Source organism: Arthrobotrys flagrans (genome assembly GCF_004000055.1).
Source record: "Arthrobotrys flagrans strain CBS H-5679 chromosome Unknown unitig_8, whole genome shotgun sequence".
NCBI classification, from domain to species: domain Eukaryota; kingdom Fungi; phylum Ascomycota; class Orbiliomycetes; order Orbiliales; family Orbiliaceae; genus Arthrobotrys; species Arthrobotrys flagrans.
The window spans coordinates 3435939-3459028 of NW_027137553.1; the positions used below are offsets into that span (position 1 = coordinate 3435939).

Below are 23090 nucleotides of genomic sequence, written 5' to 3' on the forward strand. Positions count from 1 at the left end.
CTCTTCTCAAAATAGCTGCTCATGTATTGCAGACTCTGAAAAAACCAAAAGCTAGCGGACTCACAACTCTTGGATTGTATTTCGAGTGTGTGTATGTACATAGACAGGTACGGTATCTGCTGAGAGCGAAGGCTTAGTCGAGGATGTCGTCCAACTTTTGGGACAGTTCATCCATCGTGACCATATGCTTTCTCCCTGTCCTTCTCTCCTGTACTTCAATCAATTTATCTTCTTCGTACTTGTTCCCAATCACCACTACGGTGCTATATCCAATCATGTCAGCCTCCTTCATTTTCCTCGCTACCGATTCATCTCTATCATCCAAGAGAATGTCATCCTCCAACCATCGATTGCCTTGCACGATCGAATCATACACTTCCTCAGCCGTACCACTCATATCGTCTCCACCTTTCTTGCCCGTGTAAACCACGGCCACACTGTATGGGGCAACCACTTTGGGCCAGCACAATCCCTTCTCATCTCTCAACAATTCAGCAATGGCGGCAACGAGCCTGGTAACTCCAATACCATAGCATCCCATCTGCAAACGGGCCTGGCTTTGCACACCATCTTCACCCACAACGCCCACATAAGCCTTCATTGGATCCGAATATCTCGTTCCCAAGAAAAACGTATGACCCAACTCTGTTGTTTTCGTCGCCACCAATTTGCTATCCTCGCATTTAGGGCAGATGTCCCCAGTTATCGGCTTACACAAGAAGATTGGCGTTTTGTCGTCTTCTCCTTCTTTGCCGTCCACACTGGTCCTGACCACAGTTGGAATCTTCTTATCGGCGTAAAACTGCTTGATCATGCTCTGTGATTCGGCGCCAAAGTCCTCTTCGTGTTCGGAGAAAGTCGAAAACTTTGATCCACCGTCGCCATCGAGAATGTGGCCGTCATAGATCTTGACGATTCTGCTGTATGATTCTCCCTCTTTTATCTGTCCGGTCGTGGTATCGAGTGTGTCGTTGAATGATGTAAAGTTGTCCTCCCATGCGTTTAAGGCACTAGCCTCTTCCATCCCAGCCTCCAGACCACCGCCTTCCTCGCCGACCACACTCTGAATAACCCGCGGATTGACCTCCCTCTTGTACCATTCCCCTTCAGCACCTTCGGCTGATGTTTGTTTGACATAACCAGGATAGTAAGCCTTCACAAGCACCTTTCTGTCCTTACTAACCCCATACCAAACCTTCGTCTGCTTCGTCTCCCAATTCTCTTTGCGAACCGGTATGGGCTCCACACACTCCATGTTGGCAGTATACCCGCACGCTTCACTCTTTCCTTCTTTCCCAGAACAACTGAGGACCGTGTCTTCGCCTGTATTGCACTCGTAATGATATTCATGAGATAGATTCCCACCCATATTACCGCTATCCGCCTCTGCGACGAGGTAAGGAAGGCCGAGCTCATTGAAGATTGATCGATAAGCGCCAACTACGTCATTGTAGGTGTTCAGCGCACCTTCGGAGGAGTAGTCGAAGGTATATAGATCTTTCATGACGAACTCGCGGCCACGAAGGAGACCAGCGCGGGGACGACGTTCGTCACGGTATTTTCGAGCTAGACAGTAGCATGTTAGTTAGATGAACACGGTCCAATTAATGATATAATCAAATTTGGGCCTGTTCATACTTATTTGGTATACACGCAATGGTAATTGCTTATAAGAAGAAACTGTTGATGAGACTAGAGAAGTGATCTCCTCCTCATGGGTCGGTCCAAGTAGGTAGTTTGTTCCATGTCTGTCTTTAAATTGGAAGAGCTGTAACCAGGGTTAATTACTATAATGTGAGTCTTTAGTTCTCATCAACAGATAGGCGTTTAGAAAAATAGTGAAAAGGTGTAGTGTTACCTCTTTACCCATCTTGTCAGCTCTTCCTGTTTTCTGCCATAACGAATGGGCGGATATAGACGGTAGGGCGGTTTTCGAGGCGCCTTTTTAAGTCATCCCATGATATTAGTTTTCTGGTGATATATATGAGTAATGGAACGATATAAAATTCGGATATCGTACCAATAGCCCTCATATTCTTATCGATCAACTTCTCGATCTTGTCTTGCACCCTGAGCCCCAATGGTAGCATGTGAAATATACCCGGATATGCATTTCGGATGTATCCTGCTTTGACTAGCAGCGCGTGAACGTCTTCCTGGACTTCTTCCTTGGGATTCGGCTTAATCTTTGGAATTGGTAGCCAGATATTGGATACTCTAGTGCGACCGTCTGTCTACTCCCCCGCTCCCCATATTAGCTTCATCCCGGCCGTTGTATGCATATATCATTGGATAGTGAAAAAAAACACCACTTACTGTTAAACGTCGGACGAGTCCATGTCGGTAGGAACACTGGGCGCAAACATTGAATAGCCTGACGCGGACAGGCCGGCCAATGAGGCTGCCACGAACCATTGTTGATGATACTTTACCTATATGAGTACCCAGGTACGTAGGTAGAGTGAGGTGAGGTGAGGTGAGGTGAAGAATGAATGAATGCGGGATGTTGTTTGGGCGAGAGAACCCCGGCCAAGACCCGACGACATCATTGATAACCACCTCCTTCCCGTCTGCCATAAGTCAACCTCCAACTTAAACACCAAAACACCAGAAACAACCATCTCGAACACGGAGGATATATAAGAAGCCAACCTCACTCCCACGCTCACAAAGCATATCCCTTCTCCACTAAGAAAGGAGAAGAAGGAAGAAAGTGTCCGCCGTATGCCTCGATAGTACCCCGCGGACCCGACCCACCACACCGACATCCTCATCCTCCCTCTCACCACCACCGCCTCCTCCATCGCTATCAAGAGCATCTTCCTCGCGCCGCCCTCCTCTCCCGAATACGAACCAGCATCCCGCAGCTCCTGCGCGTCCGTCGTCGTCGAGCTTCTCACCTCTCCAAAATGAGCTCCCCATCCTACCTCCTTGTCTCGCTACCGACATCTATCGTCAAAACGGGTCACAAAGATGATGCTTTCGACGCCATAAATTCTCATAAAACCTCCTCGGAGACGAATCTATTGCCGTTTAACATCCCAGACTTTAAAATCGGGACGCTGGATACCCTGGTTTTACAGGCTGATGAGCTGGCCAAGCTTGATGCTGCTACTGAGGCTGCTATGACGAAAGCTTCGGACGTGCTAAAGTCCATCTTTGACGGGGATGAAATTCAGATTTCGGGGAACAAGTTGGTTAATGAGAGTCCGTCTTCCATATCCTCTCCTTACTATACAATTATAATGATATAGGGCAAAGACTGATACTAGTATTACCCCCAGAACCCTTCCAAAGCTACCTCCAATCCTTCACCTGGAACAAAGTAAGATACCGCGTCGAACGTCCCATCCCAGACATAGTTTCGATCCTCAAAGCCGAAATCCAATCTCTCGACGAAGACATTAAATCCAAATACTCCAACTACCAATCCGTAAAATCAAACCTCCAAACCCTACAGCGCAGACAACAAGGCAACCTCTCCACCCGCTCTCTAGCACCGATCCTAAAACCCTCCCACTTCCTAAACTCAGAATACCTTACCACGGCACTAATCGCTGTCCCCAGACCCAACGAAAAGGAGTTTTTAACAACCTATGAGACATTAAGTCCAATGATCGTTCCCAGATCCGTCTTTAAAATCTCCGAAGATCCGGAATTTGCGCTATTCGGGGTTGTAGTGTTCAAAAAACACGCGGCGGAGTTGTCACATAAGGCTCGTGAACATAGATACATACCCCGAGATGTAACATACAACGAAAACGCAAACGACGAGGAACAGGCAGAGACCAAATCCGTAGAACAACAAGCCGAAAAGTTATGGGGGGAGACACTACGGCTCGCTAGAACGGGTTATAGCGAACTTGCGGCCGCATGGGTGCATGTTAAGACTTTGAGAGTGTTCGTGGAGAGCGTGCTGCGGTATGGTTTACCGTTGGACTTTGTGGCTGCGTGTTGGGTGGGGAAGGGCAAAGCGATTGGGAAGGTGAAGGATAGTTTGGAGACACAGTATGCGCATTTGGGAGGGAATGCGTATGGGAGAGATAAGAAGGGGAAGATTGTGAGGAAGGATGATGCGAATGTGGCGGAATTGGCGGCGGGAACGATGGGTGGGAGTGAGTACACGCCATTTGTGGAGTATCTTTTTGAGGTTGTGTAGTCGGTGGCACCTCTGGGGGATATCGAGGTGTATTGAATGGGAGTGAGGATATATTTTGGAATGGAGTGGAATATGGATGTAGACCGGGGCAGAGTCTTGGAACTCGACCCAAGACTTCTTTTTTTTTCGCCATCATTATTTTTTATTGGGGATTTGCATACGGGAAACTTTCCTTTTTGTCCTTTCTCTCTCTCTCTTTCTCCTTAACGACTGGGATACGCGTTTATTGAGTGAACCGTGGACGTTTTAATTACATAGAGCTCGATCGTTTCTCCATCTCTTTCTTCTTTCCTCGGATACGAATGATCATGAAATACTACTAAAGGAAATTTAAGTACAGAAGATAGCGCATATCAAATGAATCTCATTAACCGTTAGAAAGGTTTGTTCGTCACTTTGGTACAAGAGCAGAGGCGTGGATTAAAAAAAGAAAAAATACCGCTGGCTCGAGAGCGTCGACCGTATAAAATGCGGGTTGGCCCTTAAAAAAAGAGACGGGAAGGGAAAGAAAAGTAAAAGACGGCTAGCCATATAGTACATTTATGTTTGGAGAAAGTAAGTAGCTTAATAAAAAGAAAAGAAACATTAAATCCGCTATGGTAAAAACAGCCCCGACAATCCAAGCATAGAAAAAGAAAGGCTGTATATCTTCTTTGATACCTCGCCGCCTACTTCGCCGGAGTAACGCTGGGCTTCACGTTCCAGATTGAAACTTTCGACTCTTGCCCAGGCTTGACTAATGTCGGTTCCAAACTGGCGCCCTTCGCAGCCTGCAAACACAATAAGCTCACATTCGCCAGTTCATCCACATACTTCGCCATCCTGCCTGTTGCGATAAATGTTTCCGCGACGCCACTACTAGGTTTCGCCACGAGAACTGCAAGATCAAGGCATTTCGAGTAATAACTTTTGTTAAGGTTGAGGCCGGCTGCAAGGTGGATGTTGTGCAGGGCAATAGTGATATCTGGAACATAGGTGTTTCGGATGTGCTTTACTTGCTCTGCATCTGCATGGTGCTGAGATTGGACGAGCCAGGAATTAACTAGCACTCCAAGCTTGGATTCTGCATTCTCATAAGCAATCTGCAATTCATCCTTGAACTTTCCACGTCGAAGAGCAGCTACGCCGCCTTCACGTTTTGTAGCGGTTCTATAAAAAGGATCATACGTTAATAGAGCTATAAGGAAATATTGTGACCATAAACTCACCCTGCTGCAAGTAACCTATTCCACTCGTCCAGAGCATCCAATCCTTCAATCAGAAATTCGTATTCAATATAAACCGAAGCGAATCCCTGATATTCATCAGGGAGATCGTCGTTTTCTTCCTCTTCGCTAGATACTATATAGCTGCTGGGGATCCGCTCTGCAAGAGCTCGGGCGGCATCCAAACGGCCAGTTACTAACAGAGAAAAAATCGGTCAGCAAACCAAAGTCTAAAACGGTCACCTCGCTAAAGAGACGTACGGTAGAATCGCTTGAACATCATCACTCCAGCATGGATCAAATCTTCTTTCATCTCATCTAGGTGAATCATCCATTCCGCCGTCCTGATGAGCTTCTCATCCTCTGGTTGCACCTTCCGGCGATCTTGCTGGGGAATTGAGAACTCGGAGAGGATCTGTATCGGAAGTTCCTCATGTTTGTAGAATACCTCGGTTTGGATGAAGGCATTCTCCATTGTTCGCTTCAGCGTAGCTTGTGTGTCAAGTTCGTAAGATCGGAAAGACCGGATTATGTCTTCACGGGTGGGCTCCTCGGTGATGTGCATAAGCACCTCACCCATAACTTCCACACATCGGTCTCGCGACAGCCTAGAAGCATACAAGGGAATGATTCCATACTTTTCAGCCGCTGCCAACATGCGAATGTACCCAGAAACTACCTCCTGCGCAGCATCAGCATCAGGGCCGGACTCAGGCCATTGACCCAAGTGCTGCAAGAGAATAATAAGATGTGTCACTATTCGCAATAGTTTCCAATCGGTGCAGTCCACCGGGGTATTCGTGTCCTTCTCGGGCTCGTATCCTGGGTTTCTTCGGAACTCTCTCAGTTGAAAGGCGAAAATGTTAACAAGTTTCGGTATCCGATTCGAAATGATAGCTCCTTGCACCGCCCGCAAAGCGGTATTTTGCGGCGATGCGGAAAACCTGAAATCATTCGGACGGGAAAGACTGTCGACGATCTTTGCCACAACGTTCCTAGTACCCAAGGTTTCCAAAGCATCGGGGGCAGGAAGCTTAAGCACCTGGGCCGAAACTCGTCCTTCTCTACGAAGGAAATTTTCGTATTCTGCTTCTATAAATGCGTTGATTTGGGCGTAGACGTGATCGTGCCAGTTCTCGCAAGCAGGGATAGCTGAGTCGATATCACCAGCCAGTAAACCGTAGGCAGCTCTTTCCCAGAGTTCGCCGGGTCGCTTGCTACCCCGTTTCGCCAGCGCGTAGCACGCACGTCTCCATAGTTGCCTCCGACGGTTGCCACTGGGACCTTGTTCGGGCGACGCATCGTACATCTCATCGTCAGCCACCTCCTCATCAACGAGCCAGTCAACAGCATCCCTGCCGCCGAGGACAACAGGTGCCCTCCAAGCTTGATCACACTTCCTGCACCATTCAGCGGCCCCTGCGAAATCTCCTCTGCGGATGAAACCCCATAATATTTTATAAAATGTCGTATCGTAGTAATTATCTCCCTCTGCAACACCTCTCTCTTGGCGAATGGGACCATCGGGGTCCAATTCAGTGCTGATAAGCTGGGACTTGTCTTCTGCTGATGGTATGCCTCGCTCAGGATACTCAAATCGCGCGTTTGGTCCCTTTGAGACGAATTCTTCAGGATCCATATTATCCCTCTTGTACTGCTTGAGAGCATTCAGAGTGTACATATGCCCAGAACCCATAACCTCGTCGTCCTCTACGTCTTCGTTTGGGATTTCGGGGTAGGGGGCAATTGCCCTGAGCCAATCTCTGATTATATTCAGTTCCCGGAATGTTGGTGACTCGTCCAAGAGTTGTCGTCGTAGGACCTCGTTGCTTTCGTACTCGGAAACAGTTCGCAGAGAGTGCGTGTATTCGACACCCCGTTCAGGTAGTAGCCGAGAGACAAGATCCCATGTTTCGTACTCCATTTTATAGAAAGCCGTCTCCGTCATTATTTCCATAATAGCATCGTCATCTTCACCAGAGTATTGGTTCGCTCGTCCTTGGGCTTGGTGGAAATGTTCTTCTGTATCCTTAAGGAACCCATCGATAAGCTCTAAAGCACACTCCCTACCGTCGTCGCCGGGCTTCCGCCGGTATAGGTCGACATATCGTGCGAAGCTGTCAACTTCGGGGCCTAGCTGTTCTTCGTCGATGGCGACATCTTCTTCGTAGTCCTCGTCCTCTTCACCGATGTACAGGGAGTCGCCATAGCCGGATTCTAATTGCGAGTCAGTACAAATAAGCTGGATTGGCGAAACAGTGGAGATCCAACCTGCACCACCGTAAGGAACTATCACTCTAGAATCGTCTGGTCCGAATATATCACTCCCTGCTATCGATTCCTTCTGGTCCTGCAAGAGTGTCAGTTAGTATGGGACTATGAAAGTTGGGAGTCGTCGCACACACGTAATCGTCGTCAGACATTAATAGCGAGTTCTCCCTCGAGAATTGCTAGAGAAAAAGTCCATCAGAATCAGCTGTTGTTCCAGATATCGACAATATGTCGTCCCAGAGTCGAGTTTTTTTGTGTTTTGTTTTGTAAGGTGTACCTGGTTTCGTGAAACTGTCTTGACAGGATATCGCGCCTTTTTCGGCGGAAACTTTGTCGGCGAAAATAGTGCTGGACTCATATTGCAGCAAGTGGGGTGTAGGTGGTTGAATCGACGCGTGATTCGCGGATTGGAGATCAGGAGTATGGAGTCGCGGTCAGGTGAGGCGGTTTGGAGGTAGTCGATTAGGCGCTGGCGGTTGTTTTAGATACACAGAAAGGATTAGGGGTTTGATGGTGATATACGCTAGAAAGACGAGGAACAGGCAGAATCGACTATGTATACCGTGGTAGCCGTCCGTCTATCTATGGAGAAGACAGTGATGCTGGTGATAATGGATTGTTAAAGTGATGATGGATGTTGATGGGATGAGAAGGAGGATGTTTACATGACGACGTTTGTGGAAATTTCGAAGCGGCGAGCGAGATGTGTTGCACCCCACAAACATCAAACACAAAAGATGGAAGAACGAACAGGGGTCCTCTTTGGCGTATAAAATTTCTTCGCTTGTCTTGTTTTCTCTTCTTCTTTTTCTTTCTTCATCAATGTCATATAGGCACCTTTTAGAGTCTCGGTTCAAACGACAAGTTTATATAATATACGCTTCAATGTTTGTTCAAACGACTGGAACTTTTCAGCTCTGGCATCGTTTCTTTGCGTGCTCCAGGTGAACCTTAGAATCAAAATCACACGCCTTTGCCCTTCTGCTCGCCCTGACGACAATTCTCGCGATTGTTAGTGGAGGTCGAGATCGGATACATGGTGGACGCGAAATACTCTCACATTACTACTACTCTCTTTTAATACTTAAAATATCAAAAAGAATGCATGGCCTGGGAAACAACCGGACTGGACGTAACCTCAGACGACGACCAGGTGAAGTTGAGATGACCATCATGGATAACGTAAGATATATGCATATAGGCTTCATCGCCTCTTTGGCTCGTGATATAACAGTCCATTGCTTCATTTTTCCTTCTCTTCCTTCCTCTGCTTGATCTTTAGGTCCAGCAGGTTCGGTTTTGGACAGGAAACAGTACGTGCATCTCTGCCCTGCCGTTTGTAGAACAATTCACAGCAGGCGTAGAGGGCATCGATCTGGTCCTGGCACTTGGCTTCATTATAGCCGTTCTTCTGGATGCAGTCCTGAATCTCACACTATACCCAGATAAACACATTATTACACAGACAATACAATAAACCCTCAGTACCCATAGTTTTAACGGGCATGAACAGGTATATAGAGATACATACTGCTTTGGAGTGGCAGGGCGGGTCCTGCTTGACAGCTTCCTCGACTGAGATTCCCTGCCAGCAACAGCCGACTGTTAGTCTATCTCTATCTTATGCTATCATATATAGTACATACCATAGTGTCTATATCTATATTATGGGCAATATCCGCGGCCCAGTTGTATTGATGTTGTAATTATATCGTAAAATAAAACTAGTCCAAGGATACCCGCAGGAATGGGCAAACTGTCCCCTGCAGGGACGATGACACAGGCTGTATGAAAGGGCCCAGATGCCCGCTGTCGTGGGAAGATTCTGACATAATTACGATCACGTGACCAGAACCTCAGCAAAGCTGCGCAGATTGACTATCACGTCTCCCAGCTTCTCACTTCCATTCTCCCCTCCACACCGCTACCTAATCAAACGTCCTCCTCCTCCTCTTCCCCCCACCCCCAATTACTACCCGCAAGACCGTGCTTCTTTAGTCATTGAGTCTTCTAGATCCTTCCAAGAGCCCCCTTATATAATATATCTGTCTAGAGCTTTTTGGCTTCTTCGTCTCCTTTTCACATTCCATTCTCACAAACAGGAGCATCTTGTTCTCCACCATTGATTCGGCCAGCTAAACCGTTGAGAAAACTCTGCAGCCTTCTCATCTCCTCCTCACCGTCCCCACTTCTAAGTCCTCTAGACGAAAGAACAGCATGTCGGACTCTTCTCCTCCACCACAGAAGAACGAGGGACCATCTGAGGGTGCAAGTGAACACCTTAACATCAAGGTTACGGACAACAACAACGAGGTCTTTTTTAAGATCAAGAGATCCACGCAGCTGAAGAAGCTGATGGACGCGTTTTGCGAACGCCAGGGGAAGTCTCCTACCACAGTTCGGTTCCTGTTCGATGGATCCAGAGTGCAGCCAGGCGATACGCCCGATACTGTAAGTTTCTTCTCTGTGATTTGCCACCCCTGCTTTTAAGCTCGCGACTTCATGTCCATGCAATATGCAAGTGTGCGGCTCGATAGATGCACCTAAATAGCTTTTCCGGCTGGTGGTGCTAGAGCCATGCCAGTTTGCTTAGCATGCCACCTAGGTACTTGGTTAGCTAGGTGGCTATGTGTAGCTATGGCAGTGCGATTTAGGAAGGTCAAGGCTAACTCATCCCTAGCTCGACATGCAAGATGGAGATACTCTCGAAGTTCATCAAGAACAAATTGGAGGCTCTTGGTAGACACGATCTCCTAGCGTCCTATATCTGGACCCCTTTCGTTATCGCAACCCAGTCCCCTCTCCCCTATGAGAGGATGATTGCCTGTTGATCGGAACAAACGGCCAGAGAATCTGCCTCTTTAAAATCAATAAAAGTCAAATCGAGGGATCCGATTTTTATCACATCTTGTTTCTTCTTTTACTGGTGTTCCTCGGAGTTTCCCTTCTCGTCGTCTCTTTTTTTTTCCTCCTTCGGATCACTTTGATCTTTTTCTGGTCTCTCATAATAATGGCTTTCCCTCCAAATGCTCGATGCCTCCCTTTCCCACCGAATGAACAATGTTTTCCTTTTTTCTTCCTTCCTCTCTACTTCTCCGATTCCCCGTCGCTGAAGATCTTGATGGTTGTTATACACACGGTGGAATCCTCCCTCCTTTTATTGTATGTACGTAACGTAAAAAACCATTGATACCTAGCCGATTCTGATGATGACAAGCTAGGTTGCCCTGCTGTTCGAGATTCCACTTGCCAATACAAACCCAATTGAGTTAAGAATCCTCTCACGATTTGAGTCTCGAGAGCCGTTTAACCGAATTAGATCTTGACCCCTAATATACAGCCTTGGGGGTTCATGAACCAGCACTTGGGCTGACTAATGTCGCCCTGAATGCAACTAGATAAAGCTTCGGTCCCCCTCAAACCATTTTCCAACCTTGGTCTGCTAAACTACTTGCTGATCCAGCTAATTTCTGGCCTCGAGACCAACAAAATCCCAAGTCTATCAATTCGCTGGAAGATACAAACAAACGCCCATCTCAGAAATCGCTGCGCCGGATAAGCCCCCCGAGGCCGCTAAAAGGTCCAGCCCTAGACTTGAACCCGTTCTAACGACTGCACACCTACACCCGTCACTAGCTGATCCGCAGGCATTCCCTCCCGTGCAGCTGTCTGGCATCCGGATATATCATCATTCTAGTTATCTTTTGTCGTGATGTAGGGGAGAATATACGTGCAAGAACTAACTTCCAAGGTTTGTGCATTTATTTACACGGTTTTCAAGAGTTGAGCGGGCGGATATTGGGCGTTTGGGGATTTGAAGTCTCGGATGTCTAGTCCAGGTCAACTTGGGAGTCTAATACGCGGCCTTCTTTTAGGCAGAGAGGGGATTCCATACCAATATGGTTTCCAGCTGAGTCTGCGCTATAGTACCCCGTAGGGAGGCATGTCGCGATGCCGGCCAGTATTACCATATAGAACGAGACCATGAAGAGGTGCCTCATTTTATAATATCAAGCCAGGATCCCATCTTTCCGTCTTATAGATTTCGATTATAATTCTTCCCTCTTCAGTACCCAAATTGAAGTTCTTTGTAGTGGAGACAAATTATTCTTCGGCTTCCCATTCCAATGGTCTTTTTGTACACCATGAAGATACTTAAAGATCTCCCGATCTACCCGCTAGACGGTGTGGTATTTCAAACAAAAGTCTATAATTTCGAACATCGTCTGGGCTCTTGTTACACAGTGGGGGTTGCTTGACGGTTCCAACTAGTGGCGATATCTAGACGTCTAGGGATCTGTGGAATTGTTTGTACCATGGATGCTGCCTATGCTGGGAGCCGGGCACCGGTTTCTCACACGTATAGTTCTCGAGTTCTGAGCTAGATCAAGATCATAGCACTTGCCAGACCACCCCTACGTTCCAGTGAAACAAAACGCCGACGTCCCAAAAGACGACAGACCTACCCAGCTAGCCAGCTAGCCAGCTTTCCCGCCTTCTCTCCCAATAGGATCAGTGACAGCGGTTTTTATCCTGTCTGCATATTCCGGAACTCTGTCTACCATAAAACGCCGTAGATGCATAACTCCCTCCCATGGCCTCGTGACCCAGACCTAGCCAAAATCTGTCCTAATTAATGCAAGGTTCCTACATCCCACAGGTACAGATACAGATACGAGGGTCGGTTCATATATCGTCCCACACGAGATCACAAACCTCAAGGTTTCCTATCATGCACCGGCCTACATACGTCGTCTTCTTGGAACCACTTCTTCCCTTGCATGTTTTCCAAATCCTTATGTTGATATTAGGCAGGCCGGCCCCGTAGACGAATAACATTCGTACAACCACACCCGTCGTCTACTCCACAAATCACATTCCAATATATGTACATATATCCCAGGATCCATCACCCGAATGGCCAAAAGGATCGCACTCGCATGAAAATTAATCCCAGGCCTGTTTTCTTTTCTCCTGCATATATACAAACCAATAGTATATAGAATATTCCACGAGAACAAAAAATAATAATAATCACAGTACCTCCCGGTTCACAGTGAAATCTACTTACATGTGTACATATTTTTCTCCTCTCCCTAATGATCTCAGCTGGGTATTAACGATCGGGTATTTTCGCGGTTTCCCTTGCATGCATGGCCAGCTCAGTCATCTCTCATTTGATCGATTCGTTGAGCTCCCCCGCCTAGTACTCACTACAAACTACCTTTTTATATTCCACTTTTTTTGCCTTACTACACTTGACTTATTCCATGATTAGGCACGGGGTCTCCGCCTTTTTGTTATTTATCGATATTACCCCATATTTTATAGGATTCACCTTTTCTTATCAACCTGCATTGAACCTTAATACGTCCTTTCTTTTGAATTCTTTTTTGGATGTTTATTTTTGCTGTGTTTTTGGAAAAAGTTATGCATGTGATAGCGGAAAAATAAAAATATGAAAAGAAGGATAGGCATCAAAGGAGTTAAGTTGTAACTTTCACTTTCCAAAAGAAAAAAGCATAAGCTAGATTTGTATTTCACGATCGTATTCGTGTCTACCATCCCTTCGATGATTGGACGGGTAAAACACCATTTTAGTGACCCCGTGCACAGGCAGACCTTCGACAAAAAACCCACGCCAAAAAAAAAAAAAAAAAGTAAAATAAAATGCACTACACAATGCGGCAGAAAACTTTTAGGACTTGAAGGAGGAAGAATTGGGTGTATTCCCGCAGAAAAGTGGAGATTGTGGTCTTGTACCAGCTCGTTAGGAATGGAATTTCATCGTCAAGGGAAAAAAAAAGGGTTGACCAGGCAGGTCACAAAAAATTATCCAAGTAGGAGGAGGGAAAAAAGGACAAGTAGCCACGAGGCCCAGAACGAAAAGTGCAGTACAGTGTAAGGAAGAATTTGAAAGCAAACGCTTGTAGTAAACCTATTGCCCCAATACATATAAAAAATCAAATAAAAACGCTAGAGAGCCTTATGCCAAAAGTGAAAATGCTGAATAAAAAAATTGTAAGGAAAGTGTGTGTGCAGTTGTTAGAGGGGAAAATAAAGGAAACTAATCAACATCATTAAAAACAATTTGAACGCGGGTATAAGTTATCCAACAGTGCAGCGCACAGGTATCATGATCCGAAAAGTGAAGAAAAAAGTAAGAATAAAAAATAAAATAGAAACCAGTTTTAGAGGGAAAAACAGACATGCCGATGCTAGAAAGACTCAAGAACCTGAGAAAGAAATATATGAGAGAAATAATTAAGGAAGGAAGAGGAAACGATGTAGGTATGAATTAGGTAGGTTGAGGAGGTATTATCTCAGTCCGCTCGCCTGCAGCGAGGCCGCGAGATCGTCCCATACACGAGGGTCGACAGCCTCATCTTCTTCGTCGTAAACTCGAAGGTTGCCTCCGATCTTCTTGTTCTTAAACGAAGCAAGTCTCCGGACAGGGCAGTTACTCGAGCCGAGGACTTCATCGACCTCGCTTTGGATGTTGACAAGATTTTCCATAGAACGTTGAAGCTATAATAATATTTTTATTAGTAAAAGTGTCCTTTTCATGTTGGATTGTAATGGATAGCAACTTACAGAGATGTCCAAATCCCGCTTAAGGATGCAATACCTCGTCCTCAACCCTCTCTGCTGAACCAAGTACCCCTTCTGGCACATCCTTTCAGCGATATCTCTCCAACACGAAATGCCCTCGACATCCTTAAGGTGAAGCAGGTACTGATCGTCTTTAGCAAGACACGAGTACTGACTGCTATTATCACTTGAGGCAATGCTGTCCATTGATCGTTTCCTGGCAACTACCTTGTAGCAAGAAATTTCAGACGAAGAATGAGAAGATAGAGAGTCCGAAATAGATTCTGGTGATAAAACTGGCGTGGTACTTGTGGTTGTAGAACTTGATCTGGAGAGGTCTGGAGTAGATGATCCACTAGAGGATGTCTTGGTTCTTCTTTCGTTCTTGATAGAAGGCAATCTAGTCAAGAGGCGTCTTGTTTCTTTTGCCTCGGACCTGGGGATGCAATTATAAGGTGTCATCTTGTTTGTGATTACTGACGGGCGAGTGGGTAGTGGGGTAAAACCCGAGGTGCTTGGTGGAGCAGCAGCGCCGGAGACGGAAGGGAAAGGCTTAGAAGTGTTTGATAGGGAAGTAATGCCGTCGGTATTCTCCAGATTAAGCCTTTCCGGTAAGAGCAATGGCGACGGAGAGTCGAAAGACGACGACGACTGCTGTTGGACAACCGCGGCTACCGAATCCATCTTTTCGAAATTTTTTTGAAAATTTTCTTTTATCTAAACCCTTTTATATATATTTTTCCGGCCTTGCAGCTTGTGATATAAGATAAATCTGGTAGTAAATGGTATAGCGCGATGGATACCCCGTGACCTGGTCTGAGCGATTAATTGAACGATGATATAAGATGTTCCCGGGGAAGGGGGGGGCCGCTATCTTTGTGTTGATTGTGTGGTATGTCGATGTCGGGTAGGTTTTAGGACGAAGGGCTGGGCCAAAGATAGAAAAGGAATATTCCGGGTGAGAAAGAAAAAAAAAGGTGTTCGAAGGAAAAAGAACTAGGAAAGAAGAAAATGCCGGACAACGGGAGCAAGCGAGAGCATCTAGCTTGCAATGGGGGAAGATATTCCGAGATTTCAAAATGGTTCTCGGGATGTTAATATAAAAACGAGGGAGCTCGTGGGGTTACTGTCTTCGAGAAGAAAGTTGTTAAATAGGAAAACTTAGTAAGAAATATTTCGTCTGAAGAATATAAATTGATATAAAAGCCCAATGAAATGAAAAGCTGAGGCTGCACTGCACGGTTTCTGCAGGGCTGTGGCTCTGCCAGGAAAGAGGCACCGTATCCTATCGTCCCTTACTAGATCCAGGAAATGCAGCAGAGAAAATCCGTTCCGAATAGGTTGATTCTTCCCTCCCCAAATGCCTCAATGCAATCTCGAAAAGCCAGACAATTTGCGAGAAGGTCGTCTATGCAAACTGCGGTTTTCCCAGGTTCGGTAATCCCTCTGCAGGGATTGTTCTGTTTCAGCTCCAGCCAAGTAGGTCCACCGCTGCCAGGTTAATTTCTGACTAGACTATGCAGGTCAGAAATCAAAAGATTGAATCGCTTTTTTTTTTTTTTTTTTTTTTTTTTTTTCCTGCTCCTTGTTATCACGACACTTTGGTTGCAGCAGGAAAAAAAGTACTCGTTCTCCGGTATCAGTAGTAGTGGCAATTAATGCACAGCAGGAAAGTCTGGTATCTTGTTCCGGTTGGGTTGTCTCCGCTTAAAGCACAGCTTGCACAGGCCTTGTCAGATGAGGCCTTTTTGATGACCTTGCTTTTGTTATAAATATAAGAGCGAATTCAGGAAAAAAAAGATTTTCCTCTTAATTCAAGATCCGGGAAATTTTTTGGCCAAATAGAAGTGCTTCGGCGCTAGTTGTGGGGAAATATAAAACCTTGAAGGTTAGGGGAAAAAAGAAGGAATGTAAGATGCACCTCGTCAAGAATGGAAGACTAGGGCGAGAACGAAATATCTGGGTTGCGATTCATGGACATGGGCACGTTTTTAAACAACGATAATCCAATCGACTCTTGATGGATCGAACCAAGACCTGCCCGCCAACCTTACCAGCTAGTCTTCTTGGTCGTTGAACAAGGGCCGTCGATTGGATTACTACTCTGCTTGTTGAAAAATGACCGCAGTTAGTGTACGTATTTGCCTATTGATGACAAGCAAATCGAACGGAAACTAAGCCAAATGTTGCAGGATAGCCTGCCCGGACTTGGAGGACGTAAGTTTATCTTCTGCCCTTGTTGGATCCACGTTAGCACAAGGCTGGCTGTGTGTGCATGGACCGACGCAATTGGTTTCGGAACATCGTGAACAGTTATCATCCTGTCGTCGTCGCTTGGAACAAAAACGCTAGACCAACAGGTACCGACTAGTCTGGTCGTAGTGCTCCCGTTTCGCCCTTGTCCTGAAGCATATTTATCCTGAGCTGTACGTATGTCCGCTGTTGCTATAAGCCGGGTTGGACAGAGAAACAGAGTTGCACCGCACCACACATGTCAGCCTGACATCAGATATGCATAGCGGCCATATCATATCAACGCGGGCCTTCCAACCTGATCTACAAAGACGAAGTCCGCGAAGGGAGTAATCTGGAGAAACAAAACAGTTCATAGCTCTGCATAGCTATAGTGTCTGTGGCCCCGAGTAGACGCTTCCTGGCATCATGAAGAGATACGGCATTCCATTCCATTCCATTCCATTCCATCGATCCGAGTGAACCTTGAGTCAATCTGCAACCCCTCGGCATAAGCTGCAATCGCTGTATGGTTACCAATTGCCCGGGCCAGTTTTCACTTCCGAAGCCACGACTTACCGAACAGTCCTCTCAACCTTGATGTCCTTCCTAAAAGTCCCGCACGTTTGATGCCGATGAATCCTAAAGAGGAAAAGCACATGTGAAGAACCTTGGCTTTTCGAGGGAGTCAGGTTGTGTGGTTGTGTTGCTTGTCGTTACTTTTCAAGGTTTGTTTCACGATGTCACGATAGCGAAAAAGTGCTTTCTGACAGTTATCCCTGTTCGGAATCGTATCAGATACCTTGATGAAGACGTTGTCGATCTTGGGACATTAATCCCATGCCATCAGGTCATATTTAGTTTCTATTCTAACTAGCTGAGCTGAGGGATTTATTCTAAATACTATACTGGCATGCTCGACGATATCAGAAGGAAATCGATATCGATCCTGAAAAAATGACCTTGTTTCGTCAAATACCAGCAGGCAAACCTCGTAATTATAAGCTCGAGTCGATCCAGTCATAGAGCCAAGCATATGAAACAAGACGCAGACGTCGAAAACTAGCTGAAAGATTTGCCATTTCGTCTATAATGTTCCCAAGTAGTAGTCATGCCCTAATCCTTGGCAGTATTACGAGTTCATTACCCAACGGCATGGCTTTTGCAACTTTCTCAAAGGGCACTTGATCGTCAGTGTAACCTTTGGGATCCATTGATATGGAAGCCCGTGGCCATGGCTTCTACGAGAGTGCTACGGAGACTGTTCAGTATCCGAATATCCCTCGTGCTCAATTGCCTGGAAAATGGAAAACTTTTGTACGACCTGAGGTTGAGGTAGATATAAAAGTTTTTCTTTCTTGTTAACAGATGGCACGGTTAGTCGCTATCGAATCGCGATTGTTAATTGGCATCGCATTAATGCATTGAAGCATCAGTCGAACCAGGGTATAAAAAATCTTAAGTGCAGGACAATGACATATAGAAACGTAAAATTTACGTCGAGCCCAGTCGCCGGTGAAAGAAATGGATGAAGGATCACGCCAGCATCGTGACATTCTGTGAGATCGAGATCGAGACGCTTCGAAACTTGGGAGGGAAAATTTTCAATCCTTCCACCAGCCGTGCCGAGCCATCTTCCCGGCTTGAATTCCGAGAATAGCTGTTCCGTAGGCAGAGATTGCCCAGCTACTTCGCAAGGCATAGTTTCGATACGCTAACGAGGTTATCGCCCCATACTTCTGGGTCGTCGCGAGCAGAAACATGGCAAGGGTAAAGGACCGTCTTCCATGTGCCGTGTCTTGACCGTTTCGCTAGCCCGAAGTCGAATCGAAAGGGCAATGTTACAGGGTCATCTCGAATTCCCTAAATGATGTCGACGTCACTAGCGATTTTACCCGTTGGAAACCTCGCGATGGCGGTCTCCAGGCTAGAACATCGTCATCCGCGGCCAACGGAGTCCGCGTAAATGCCCCGCTACCCGGCGGGGCTACCGGGGATTGCTTGAAAAAAAATGCGTTAAAGCTCTTTCCCCAACAAGCTGAAGTCTTGGGATGTTCTTTTCCTTACAAGAGGGAAACTTTTCCTTTCCCTTCTCTTTGCCCCGCATTTTGGAAAAGAAAAAGTCTTGTGCCAAGGTGTGATGGTCTCAATCGCTACATGCAGCCGCAGGGTGATACTCACACGTGCCGCTGCATGCGATGCCCATTTTCCTTTTGATGAGAAGAGAAGGGCGCTAAGAGCCCCATCCTTTTTCCGTCTCTGAATCAAAGAAAGATTCATCCAGAATATGGAACCTTGTGATCATAAGGGTCTAGATGCATTGGCGTACAAAAAAATTTTTCAAAAACGGTTTAAACTGAAAGGTGGTGTCGGAAACGGAAACACTTTTGCTTCTCGGGGTACAATAATCGGACGAAAAAAAAAAACTCTTTTCGTGGACCAGGTGCAATTAGGTCAAGGAAAGATGCCACATGAAAGCTGAACATTCCAGTGATGCAAAAAATCCGTGCGTCTGTATTATCCACCAGTCTGTGGACTAGGTAGCTTATTTTGATTTGAGTGAAGGATGTTAGAAACGAAAATGATTATGACAATCAATGGGGAAAGAAGAAGATGCACAATAGCAGATCATACTTCTGGGGAGATAGCCGACTGGATCTTAAGATCTGCAATTGCCTGGGATAGTGCTTTGCATTGATGAATCCGAATCCGATATCTGGGTAGTTGACAGCTGGTGTGGCCTGATATCGATATGTAGCCCGAAGTCTTATCATTACCAATGTCGTCAGTATTTCGCAAACATGGGACCACTGCGGGAAGTCGCAAGAGAGATGCAGCCACATTGGTGGCGAGTGCATATGGGCTGATGGCTAGCATAACCGAGGGTTTAGAAGCTCAAAAGTTGACTATTGTGATATCTTATCACCAACATACGTTATTATATCAAGACTGTGTGTGATATTAATGCTTATCGTATATGGTTCAGCTAAGGATGCTTATATCATTTTTCGATATTTATTTTCGAGAGAAGCTCAAGGCAGCTGACCCAAATGCATGATTAATGTCGCAATTGAACCCCAGGATGCTGCTGACTAGCAAAGATGATGTGAAGATTAAGGTAGTTCGATGAAGAAAACCATGTTCTCGAGCCGAAAAGCGTGCATCCGATGCTTCGAGAAGCGAGAAATGACCTGTCAGAAAGACCACTAGCAAGGGGAGAGCAGTAAAATGGAGTTAAGAAAGCCTCGTATATTATTAAAAATAAAATAGGAAAGAAAGAAAAAAGTACTTTTGAGCAACTAGTAAACTAATCGTTTAACAGACCTCGTTTGAAAACCCCGAGCATCAGACGAGAGCAGGAGGAGGTCATAAACGAACACTTTCATTATTAAAAAGAAAATTCCTTGAATAAAATCATAGTCCAAAAATATATCCCTGGGTATCTCTAGTAATCCAAACATTAAAGAAATAAACGATCGCAAGGCAGCTTAAGGCGTTCAGCGACACCTTAGAAGACCCGAAAAGTAGCGGGCTTCGGAAAGTACCCTCCCATTATTGTTAGCCCCGTAAAAGTCGAAAAGAAGAAGGGGCAAGCACCCAAGAACTAACGTGAAAAGTGGAAAATAAGCAGAAAGGGAATGGAACAAAAGAAGTGTATAGTCGATGAAGCAGCAGTTGACATTGAGGACTGCTGCTGACTGATAAACGGAATATGCCGCCCGGAAATAGCAATACGATAGACAATAGCGTAGTAGATAGTCGTTATAATGTTCAAAAAGCTTTAGTGTTGGTGTTCAAGGTTTGCGGTGGCATCTGTAACCGCCATAAAAGTAAGTTTGATGTAGAGCTAGTGCCTCAGGGAGTGGCTTCGGGCGGTATCGATGGTATCGTTGTATCATCAGGCCGCGGCGACGGGGATGCTGCTCTCAGCTCGATCGACGTACCAGTCGGCAGCAACTTCTCCTCTTCCAAGACCGGAGATACGCTGTCTGTTGCAACGGTACCGGTCTCCGTTAAAGTCTCACTAACTTGTTCAGCTGCCGTGGCTTGCATTTTCAAGGACTCTCTTTCCTGAATAGCAGCCTTAGTCGATCCCTTTGGCCGTCCTCGCTTCCTTTTAACGGGTGGCTCGCCACCTATTAGACTATCTGAGCTCGCATGGATATGCGAGAGCTCTCCGAGAGAGGCATTTCGCTTCATACTAAGCAGCTTAGAGATCGGACCGTCTTTATCTGCCTCTGACTTGCGCTTGAGTTTTCGGGCATTGTTGGGCTTGTATTCCCGAGGTTCGAAGAGCTTTGGCGCGATGAGCACCCCGCCGGGCATCGGTCTAGGAATAGCACCAGATAGACTTCGTCTTTGTGTAGTTGCCGGGGTTGAGAGTCTTGATATCGCTGATTGAGGGATCGGTGTCGACAGCTCAGGTGCGATTGGTGTCATTCCATTTGGTACAGAGGTGGGCGCAATGGACGATACTGGTTGACTTGATAGTAGTCGAGAATCCAGAGACTGGATATGACGGTACATTTGTTTGGTGGCATCGTCGAGGAATATGTCACCCAGAGTAGAGACGAGAGTCCCAGGACCTGATTCTGGGTGATCGGAAAGAGCGTCAAGCAATTTTTTGACAATTGCCTCCAATGAAGTCGCCTGGATACTGCGAACGACCTTATTCCATTCTACAGACCGGGACGGATCGATAGGAGGCGGAGTGCGCGCTTCAGGCAATCCGATGGCCGGGTTGTAATGCGTTGGTGGGACTAGTTTGAGGTTCGGCAAGGACCTTCGGGCTTGCTGCACCAATGGTCAGCACGACAAAATGACAGAAGTGGTAAAGATATTGAAATTTATTAGGAAACATACCTTTGCCTTGCTCAATCCTGGTGTGGTTTCTCTGATGGCTGCTAATTGAACAGGCCTTGAAGTAATCGGCGTCGCAGCTGTCGGTGTGCCCTCTCTAATTTCCGACTGCAGCAGGAGGATGTCTGAGACAGCATCCGAGCCCTTTCTAGAGGCATGGTCTTCAGGTTTAACATGACTGCCTCCTACTACCGACGGCGCGGGAGCGGCAACGGCAGAAGCAGCAGAAAGGGATGACCGTTTAGTTGGGCCTTCGTCCCCCGATGCACCTTTTGCGCCATCCACGTGCCTGCTCTCGCGAACAAACTGGGTGATGCGAAATTTCGTTCTCATAGAGCTCGAGAAAGCATGGAGGTTGGTGGGCGAGCCTACACTAGTGTCCTCTGACACGGCCTGTGGATTTGGTCGCGTGAAACCGGGCACTCTGAACTTGAATTCCGACATGGTGTATATATATGTATGTATGCTTTCTTGTTTGTCGAGCGTGTGATGTCTGCAGTCTGGCCTCTTTTGGTGGTGATGTTTGGCAGCGGCAGCGGCTCAATCGGCTCCCCTTCTTCGGTCGTCCCCTTCCTTGCTTGCTCCCCTTTCTACTTCGGATGCGCAATTGCTACAGGCGAGATGTCGTGGAGTGGCCCGGCTTAAAGGGAGCGGGAAAAAAGACTTGCAGCTGCGTCGGGGTTCCCCGTTTCTTTCTTTCTTTTTTTTTAGTTGTTGGATGGTTGTCGATTGCGGTCGACGATTGGTGTTTGCAAAGGTTCAGATCGAATTGAACTCTCGGATAGAAGAATACTGGTGGTATCGTGTACTAGCGGTCCGGGTCGCACTCGCACTGGCGGTCAGAACAGCGCCGACATCTACTATTCGCTGGACCTGCAAATTAAAGTCTTCATGGGAATGGCTTCGAGCTTGGTCTTGAACTTGAGCTTGTCCGTTTGTCTGGACGGGGACTTCGGCTTTGATTTCTGGACCTTTTGGAGCTTCTGGCAGGGAGCTGGCGGCACCGAATCCCATTATATTCCCAAACCCCCACGATATATCAGTAGTAGGCAGGTAGAAGGGCGATATATATAAAAAACCCTGGAAGCGAATCAAATAACTTGGAAGATGTGAGAGAAAAAGAAGAAGAAGAAATGGAAGAAATGGAAAAGAAGGAAAGAAGGATGAAAGAAGGAAAGGAAGATTCTTTTTTTTATTTTTTCTCTTCCCGTCGCCCTGACTAACTCGTCGTAGCTGAATGCCAGACTAAACTATACCACCAAGAAAGCCGATGAGTCTCTTCAAAGGCGGTTCCGAAACGACCAATTTCGAGGAATGACAAGAGGGAAGAAAAAAAAGGAATCGAGCGGCACAAGAAAGGAAGTTCAATTAATATTAAAACGACGCCAGGCGGTTTTTTTTTAGGGTGCAGCTTTGTGCTCTCTTGAACTATTCCCATTCCTCTTCTTTCGCAACAGTCTTCTCGAAAAGAGGCTAAGGCAGGCAGGAGACCCGGTTTCGCGCTTCAGCAGAGGACTTTTCTCGATTCACACAGCCTGATACGAGACGGGAAATCCGCAGCGAAAGTGCAAGAGTCGACCGAAGGGAAAAAAAACTTTAGGAAAAAGGACCTGTGAAGAGTAAACCTCTTTGGTAAATTAGGTGCTTCAGTTAGCGTCAAGAAAAACAGACCGCTTCTTCCTGTGCGCAGGTTAGACCTGGAACAAATCTGCCAACGTCTTCATGAACGAGTTACACGGGCGTTAGATCCAATATCGAAAGTCAAGGCGGGT

The 23090-nt window shown here is 46.4% G+C and overlaps 7 protein-coding genes across 7 annotated transcripts; 2 read left to right on the top strand and 5 right to left on the bottom strand.

The window, feature by feature from the left end:
* Nucleotides 1-133: 133 nt before the first annotated feature.
* On the bottom strand, nucleotides 134-2415 carry DFL_007478 (uncharacterized protein; the record flags this gene model as incomplete). Its single annotated transcript, XM_067637066.1, has 5 exons — nucleotides 134-1566; nucleotides 1639-1768; nucleotides 1859-1941; nucleotides 2021-2234; nucleotides 2317-2415. The coding sequence occupies 5 exons, from the start codon at nucleotides 2413-2415 to the stop codon at nucleotides 134-136; spliced, it is 1959 nt and encodes a 652-aa protein (XP_067488620.1).
* A 494-nt stretch (nucleotides 2416-2909) lies between these two features.
* On the top strand, nucleotides 2910-4159 carry DFL_007479 (uncharacterized protein; the record flags this gene model as incomplete). Its single annotated transcript, XM_067637067.1, has 2 exons — nucleotides 2910-3207; nucleotides 3285-4159. The coding sequence occupies 2 exons, from the start codon at nucleotides 2910-2912 to the stop codon at nucleotides 4157-4159; spliced, it is 1173 nt and encodes a 390-aa protein (XP_067488621.1).
* A 668-nt stretch (nucleotides 4160-4827) lies between these two features.
* Nucleotides 4828-7993, bottom strand: DFL_007480 (uncharacterized protein; the record flags this gene model as incomplete). Its single annotated transcript, XM_067637069.1, has 6 exons — nucleotides 4828-5308; nucleotides 5368-5560; nucleotides 5626-7581; nucleotides 7636-7714; nucleotides 7770-7814; nucleotides 7913-7993. The coding sequence occupies 6 exons, from the start codon at nucleotides 7991-7993 to the stop codon at nucleotides 4828-4830; spliced, it is 2835 nt and encodes a 944-aa protein (XP_067488622.1).
* An 885-nt stretch (nucleotides 7994-8878) lies between these two features.
* On the bottom strand, nucleotides 8879-9284 carry DFL_007481 (uncharacterized protein; the record flags this gene model as incomplete). The annotated part of the gene is made up of 3 exons (XM_067637070.1): nucleotides 8879-9070; nucleotides 9167-9220; nucleotides 9282-9284. 3 exons carry the CDS (start codon nucleotides 9282-9284, stop codon nucleotides 8879-8881), a joined length of 249 nt encoding a protein of 82 aa, XP_067488623.1.
* A 568-nt stretch (nucleotides 9285-9852) lies between these two features.
* On the top strand, nucleotides 9853-10378 carry DFL_007482 (uncharacterized protein; the record flags this gene model as incomplete). Its single annotated transcript, XM_067637071.1, has 2 exons — nucleotides 9853-10086; nucleotides 10316-10378. 2 exons carry the CDS (start codon nucleotides 9853-9855, stop codon nucleotides 10376-10378), a joined length of 297 nt encoding a protein of 98 aa, XP_067488624.1.
* A 3575-nt stretch (nucleotides 10379-13953) lies between these two features.
* On the bottom strand, nucleotides 13954-14910 carry DFL_007483 (uncharacterized protein; the record flags this gene model as incomplete). Its single annotated transcript, XM_067637072.1, has 2 exons — nucleotides 13954-14163; nucleotides 14230-14910. The coding sequence occupies 2 exons, from the start codon at nucleotides 14908-14910 to the stop codon at nucleotides 13954-13956; spliced, it is 891 nt and encodes a 296-aa protein (XP_067488625.1).
* Nucleotides 14911-20313: 5403 nt separating this feature from the next.
* Nucleotides 20314-21762, bottom strand: DFL_007484 (uncharacterized protein; the record flags this gene model as incomplete). Its single annotated transcript, XM_067637073.1, has 2 exons — nucleotides 20314-21252; nucleotides 21322-21762. 2 exons carry the CDS (start codon nucleotides 21760-21762, stop codon nucleotides 20314-20316), a joined length of 1380 nt encoding a protein of 459 aa, XP_067488626.1.
* Between the last annotated feature and the right edge of the window lie 1328 nt (nucleotides 21763-23090).